The sequence below is a fragment of the Neltuma alba genome, unplaced genomic scaffold, assembly GCF_004799145.2.
Source record: "Neltuma alba isolate B1F8T4 unplaced genomic scaffold, ASM479914v2 tig00012957_pilon, whole genome shotgun sequence".
Taxonomy (NCBI): Eukaryota; Viridiplantae; Streptophyta; class Magnoliopsida; order Fabales; family Fabaceae; genus Neltuma; species Neltuma alba.
The window spans coordinates 244,190-251,584 of NW_021637317.1; the positions used below are offsets into that span (position 1 = coordinate 244,190).

Below are 7,395 nucleotides of genomic sequence, written 5' to 3' on the forward strand. Positions count from 1 at the left end.
AGTTGTCCAATTCAATATTTCGTTATATTTTCAAATAATTTATACATGTTATTCCAATATTTCCACGCAGTGAGATGAGCTGGAAAGGAATCCAGTCTTTATAGTTATATAGCTAACTTCTTATTCCTTTGTCTTTTGCCGTCACTGATCTGCGCGCAGTTACCATACCGATGATTCTATGCTCAGAAGCAGAAAAGAGAAGACAACTATATAGATATGTACATGCAAGAAAACAATATAGAGATATGATGAGCGAGCTGGAAACAGAAATAGTCTGCAAACATTTACAGAAAGTAAACCTTATCATGCTATTCAGGTTTAGTTTTGGAAATTATGAGTTCCAACCCACATAGAACTCAAATTGGAAAAGAGAAAAAACAAAAACACAGAAAGATAGACTAGGAGTTGTGGAATTACATTATATAACACCAACAAAACATAATGTGTGGTGTAACCTAATATCACTTAACTTTCTGTGGCTTCCCCAGCCTGAGTTCAAGATCCAAGTCTTCCATCTTAGGCTTATTAACTCCGATTACCATTTCTGCAGATTGGAAAACCAGGCTTGCGTGATCGTTCGAGAATGGTTTGATGAGGACAGGAAGCTGTACTGAAGAAATATTGGAAGTCTTGGGTTTCTTGCAACTTAAAGCTTCTTCAGCTGATGCAGGTAGTAATCCCACGGACAGGTCTGTATCAACATAATTATTATTATTATTCCCATGACTGAAGCCTGCAAAATCTTCTTCCCTTCCATTGACGACGATTACATCTGAATCAGAAGATCCCTTAGGAACACTTTGTTGGCTCTGTTTGAGCCTAGCTCTATCCCTCCTGTGAACATTCATGTGACCCCCAAGAGCTTGTGCAGACCTGAACTCTCTTTTGCAGAAACTACAAGAGTAGGATCTCGGAGGCCAAACGTACCCACCAAGTATCCTAGCTGCGTCTTCTGCAAAAGCCCTCTCTTCCCATGGTCTAGCCGCTTCAATATGTGACCTCAACATTTGCTTCCTCTTCAGCCACATCAAATACTGATGATGATGGTGATGATGATGATGAAGGTGAGATCCCTCCATTATTCTGAAGGTGAAAATGTAAGAACAAGGTCTAATGATGGAAGCTTTATATAGGGAAAAATAGATGGAGGGGAATTGAATATATGAAAGCAACTTAAGAGTGTAGCTATATACAAGAGGGGGAACGAAAAAGCTGAAGAGGTCAGAAGGAAGGAAAAGGTGTGTGGCGTTGCAATAAGCTTTGCGTCTCTTTTGGCTTTTCTAGTGAACTATAGTACTGTTGGTTTTTTGTTGGGTTTGCTATAGTTATAGAGAGAGCCCCTCTTAAATTAATTGTATTATTTTTGGAAATGTACACAGTGGGGTCCCATTAATGAGGCAACTGTCTTGCATCACACGAATGAAAGAGAACCCTAATTGTTTAATTATATATATCATTGCAATAAGAAAAATTGAGTATATATGATGATGATGATGATGATACTGATGATGCAAACTGCTTCCTCTAGGCTTTCACCAACCCTACAAACACATTCAGATTCTCTCCATTCGCAATTAAATGCAGAAAATACATATATTCAAGGAAAAGTATAGATAAAAATATGAAATTCTCTTGTATTATTTTCTCTCAAATTAAACTGTATGAATATTTTTTTGGGGGGGGGGGGGGAGAATATATCACATGTCCACGCTAAATATATGAACATTAATTGGAGCATTTAAATCTGTGCCTACTGTTTCTGTTCCATTACAGTATCATGTATATTAGAGGGCACGTCTGATTTGTCTGTTCCTTCTCTTGACTTTTTGGTTCAAAATAAAGATAAATGGCACGAGAAAGAAGCCGAAGCTAGCCCAAGAGAAAATAAAAGGGGGAAAAAAAAAGAAAGAAGCAAATATGTAAACAGAGATATATACTGCAGGAAAAAACTCGTTTGCATGTGATATTTCAAAGTGTTGCAGTGATTCCTTTTCCATATGAAAGAAGCCTCTTTTTTTTTGCTTGTAACCTTGACTTTGTTCTTTTGTGATTAATGAATATACTGTTCAAAAAAATTAAATTTAAAACATGAAGTTTATGAATGTTTTGTTAACGTTTTTTTGTTAGTAATATTATAATTAAAATATTAAAAAGATATTTTATAAAATTAAGAGGTTAAAATAAAATTTTATGTAATTTCAAAAGAATAAATATATATACAGGTGGATTCATTTAAAAGGAATTATTTTTTTAGTATGTTATGATATGTGGCAAAGCGCAGGAGGGTCGATGTAGTGAAGCAACAAATTACTTGTAAGACTTAAATTTGGATTTGGATATTAAAAATTTACTCCCTTCTTTTAGATAAAAAATCTAGACCTTCCTAGCTAAGTACTCCCTCTGTTCCTTATTATAAGAGACATTTGATGTTTATGGCGTGTTCCCATATATAAGAGACACTTAAAAGTTGTCTCTATTTTTTTTGTGTATTGATTTCCTATTTTACCCCTATTTATTTTGTCTCCAACTCATACTCTCTCTCCCTCCCACTTCTCTTTCTTTTAATAATTTAATTGTTCTCTCTCATACTCTCTCTCCTTATTAATGGGGGCATTGTTGGAAAAAATATTATACTTTTTACACATTAATTGTCCTCAACTAATTTTAACTGTTTTTTTTGTCAACGTAATTTGTTTATTTGTCTCTTATAATAAAGAACGGAGGGAGTATTTCATTTCCTCGGGATCCTTACTTGGATCTTAAATTTGATTTTGATTAGAAAAAAAACAAAAATTTATTGTTCTACACCAGTTAGTTAATCAGTAAAACCTTTGATGGTCCTAAAAAAATGCGTCGCATAATATCTTCAAGTAGTAATTAAGAGGCGAGAAATTTGAGAAAAATCTCCCAGTAAAATTTTTATTGAACCTAAATTAGAATAGTAGTATATTGACAGTACAAAATTTACATGTTATCAGTATTTTCTCTGTATAAAAAATTATAATATTTTTTTCACTAATGAAACTTTTAGTGGAGAATTTTTCTCCGGTTTTTTCTTAACAGGCCAGTCATCAAATTTGATTTTGTTTTTTGCTCAAAAAAATCAAATTTAATTTTTTAAAAGGAATCTTTATATTCGTTCCTAATTAATGAGCTAGGTAATTAACTAGTTAGACAGTCTACCCATATACTTAGAAAACAAAAGCTTAATAATGTTGATGAGTGTGATTAATGTTTTCTTATCAAATTTTGTTATCTGTAAGCATCACATACAGTAGTCAACTTGCTGATAAAAAGTTGGCAAAAGCTAGTTCTTGTCCGTTTTTATTATAAACTTAGTGGACTTTCGGAGACAGAAGAAGAATATTATAATAGCAAATGGTCCATTATATATTTATTGATTAATCAGAGCCATTCCCTTTAACTGGCTTAACTACTAGGAGTAATTAACTAAATATAATAAACCTGTCAATTTGTTAAATGTTAATTATTCCTAATCCTAGCGGCACATAGGCCACAATTAATTAATTATTCTTGACAAGTGATCCAATTAATATTAATATTTGTGTCCATGACATAATGCAACTGGACGTACTCACGTATTTATGTTCCTGTAAGTGCATATTTCGAATTCAAAACCAATCATTACGCGACAGATATGTGATCTTTATTTAATATTCACACTCTTTGACTATTCAAGCCCGAGGCAGCTAGTTCCTTCATCTTTAGCAGTAATTATTATATATTATCATGAATGGTTTATGTACCAGATATAAATAATTGGTGGGGCGACAATTGAATGCCTTATAATTACCTGGTTCCCAAGCTTGAGGTATATTCGTAACCATATATCCCAGTTACTTATAATATTTTAATTAATTGTTTCAAGTCTTGATGACTGGCAAAATTAGGATTACCCACATTGTGTTTAGTATATAATTTTACTATTCAATTAGAGGAATTAGGTTAACTATCATTTTCATATTGCACGCAAGAGTCAGAAAGGAAGGGTTTGGATTCCACGAGCAAAGTAACACGTGTCACAATTGCATCCATGAGATTTCATCAAAGCTCGAGAATTGATCTGTGACCCGGAGAATTAAGAAAGAGAATTAACCTGTCTATATTCTTATATATTTTTTATTCCTTTTTATCATGTAGTTATAGTTTTCCCTCAATAGGAACCTAAAGACTTGGAAATTAATTTTTTTAGAATTAATGTAAAAGTATAATTCAAAACCCATCTATGTAATATATCAGTATTTTATACATTAATATTTATAGTAAACCACAATTTTTCAGTCCTAAATTCCAGAAGAAAACGTATGTAGTTTCTAAAAATAAGGTGAAAAACACATATATATGGTGTAAATATTTGCATATACGTATGTAAGCAAGAACATGCACAAGAATGGAAGGAAAAATGAATTATTTTTCTGATGTTGTGAAGGAGATGTATTATTTGACTCAGGAGACTAAAATAATATTACTGTTTTGAAAATTTCTCTATGTGTGTCTTCTTCGCCCTGTCTCACAACTTGATGATAATAAGAGAAACTGAAAAATAATATAGGCATATTAAATTGATCAGAAAACAACAGAGCATGGTTTAATGCAAAAGACAACATATATATATAGAAGATTAAATTAGTGGCCAGTTTGTCATTGGAGGATAATCATAAAGATTCATATGAGTGGGTCCAAATGCATGATTTTTGTATGGGTTATTTAATAAAATAATAAAGCTACCAAGTAGAGATGTATGTGTGTTCCATACATTTTTATCTCTTCTTAATTACCCAATAACTTATTCATAGAAATCGTCTTGACAAAAATATAGACAAAGGAATCAAAATTATGTCACATTAAATAATCACATATATATTAAGGATTTTATAATTAATTAATAAAGGTATTCAAATATTACTAAATTTCTTTCAAGTAAGATGAATGAGAAAAAATTGATTTTTAGGAGAGTTGTTTCAATTTTCAATTGGGTTTAGCAATATTTAAATTTAATTTAACAACATTCTGTATTAGACAATCGTTTTGAAAAATTGGCAATCAAGTTTTGGCAAAATACAGATGATCAAACAAGCCTATATGAATATGAAAACATCATTATTGATAATTTAATAACATACAAAGACAAGTTACCTGCAATTCTAGTCGTTACGTTGCATATAATAACAAGATTAGTCAGCATGGACTTATCAATTTTAAACTCAGCATTAATTTATATCTTCTGCCTACATTATATAGTAGTATATACTAATTAATTTATATATAGTTGTTTGATTATTGATATAGATATCTTCTTGCTCAATTTACATACATGCTCCAATAATTTAGGTATGCTACAAAATGCAGCAGCATCTAAAGTCTATTTACAATATTAATTAAGTAAGCAAGCTACTGATAGCTCCAAGTTCGAACTTTTTATTAGTATATTGGCCTGCATGGATGCTCATCTATCATCATCCTCCCCGCCAGAAGGTCTCTGGGTTTTCAAGCCAGCCCATCGTTTTTGTTATTTTGTATTTTATCATTTTTGTATTAGTTTTATTTTTTTGGCAAGAGAAAATAAGTTGATTTGAAATGTCTTTTTTTGGCAGACAAATGCCTTTTTTTTTCTAAACAGAAATCCCAACTAACTTAATTCAACCACTTTGGCAAATAAGGTCCAATCTCGCTTATATTTTAAATTATTAGCTTGTCCATATTAGTTTTTTCTTTTTAAAAAAAGAGGTTAAAAGGATATATTGTTCTTCATCAGGATTAATTCAATACATTTATTTTTAAATATAATGGCTTACTTTATTTATTAGAAAAAGGCCACACAAAAAAAACAAAAGAAGCTGGAGAGAAAGGCTAGATCTCTAATGTAATCCACTAATAGATGAATAACTAAAGTGAACTAATTCTAGCAAAATGAGTCTAATCTATTACAATATGACAAATTAAGATGTGAATATATGTTAAAAGATATGTTTATATTTAGTGCCTAACAGTATTTTGAATAGGATTATCTCTGTAATTGTACCAAGCTGTGCTCGGGACATATGTCAACAATCCACAAACTCAGGATGTGGAAAGGACGACCCACCTCTTCAAAATTAAGCTTCTTCCTAAAAAAACAAAAATATTTGGGGTTGGGGGGTATCAGAGGAGATGTGGGGCATAATCCATGGTAACATTACTTATTAATAAGTTTAAAAATCACAAAAATTCAAAATGATTAACTTAAAGAAGGAATAATAGTACGAAGCATTAAAAAAAAACGAAATTCTTCATTAAAAAAAGGAAGGAGGTGGATATGTTATTCCATGCGCATGAGAATTTAGCTTATCATCACAAGGTTTGACATTTTAAGTTAGGCTGTGTTTGGTACAAAAGTTGAATTTGAAGTAATGAAAAAGGTGAGGGAAATGATTTTCATTACTACATTTTATGTGGATGACAAAGTGACTTTCTTTTGGTGGTGGTGGTGTTTTTTTTTTTTTTGGGGGGGGTTTCATGCTCATTCTCACTTTGTTCTAGTAAAAAAAAAAAAGAGTATATTACTACTTTTGTTTGGTGGTGTTTTTTTTTGGGGGGGTTTTCATGCTCATTCTCACTTTGTTCTAGTAAAAAAAAAAAGAGTATATTACTACTTTTGTTTGTAGTCTTAGTCTACAAACAAAGTCTTATAAATAAGACAGGAGGGAGTATATAAATGTGTACATAAATTATGCAGTCCAATTAGGCGCCCAGTAATTTACTATTTAAATCTGGAGAGTTTGGCCGTTTGGCCAAATTTGCCGGCATATTTATCGTATTAATAATGGCTTCGTCTTCCTAACATCTCAAGTATAGGTTCCACTTTTAGAACATGCCCCTTGCAGCAATTGAATTCTGAAACTTCTTCCCCCACCTCTCTAATCATTTCTAAATTACTCACAAGAACGAATCATATGGCAGAAAGAAACCTTAACTATCTTTCACGTACGTAATCATATATTGGTCGAATCGATCGTGACAGTTATGGAAGAAACACAAGCTTCGATGATGGAATCACTATACGCGTGGACATGAAGTTGCATGCATGCATTTATATATTCATATTAAAAGGCCCTTCCTTTCCTACGTTATCACGCGGAAACCTGGGAGAACTAAGTTTGTGTAACGATATAGGTGCAGAATTAATGGAGATTCTATAGCAGTAACCAGAAGAAAAACATGGCAAAGACCAAAGACAGAGGCAGGGAACACATTCGTTCGCTTCTTCCGATGTTGTGAAGTACGTCGTCGATCGATCCTATTAAAATGTTTTTCATTTTGACTATGTGTGATTTTTTGTGGTATGGTTATCTGAGTAATTAACTGTCTGGTTTCATGTGATAATGGAACAGGAAC

At 32.0% G+C, this 7,395-nt stretch overlaps 1 protein-coding gene across 1 annotated transcript; it reads right to left on the reverse strand.

Moving 5' to 3' along the window:
• Nucleotides 1–461: 461 nt before the first annotated feature.
• Nucleotides 462–1,079, reverse strand: LOC114732957 (probable transcriptional regulator RABBIT EARS). Its single transcript, XM_028920359.1, has one exon. The coding sequence runs from the start codon at nt 1,077–1,079 to the stop codon at nt 462–464; it is 618 nt and encodes a 205-aa protein (XP_028776192.1).
• Nucleotides 1,080–7,395: the final 6,316 nt, after the last annotated feature.

Excerpts from the sequence above, each read along its gene's own strand:
- LOC114732957 (XM_028920359.1), bottom strand. The coding sequence starts at position 1,079 with ATGGAGGGATCTCACCTTCATCATCATCATCACCATCATCATCAGTAT.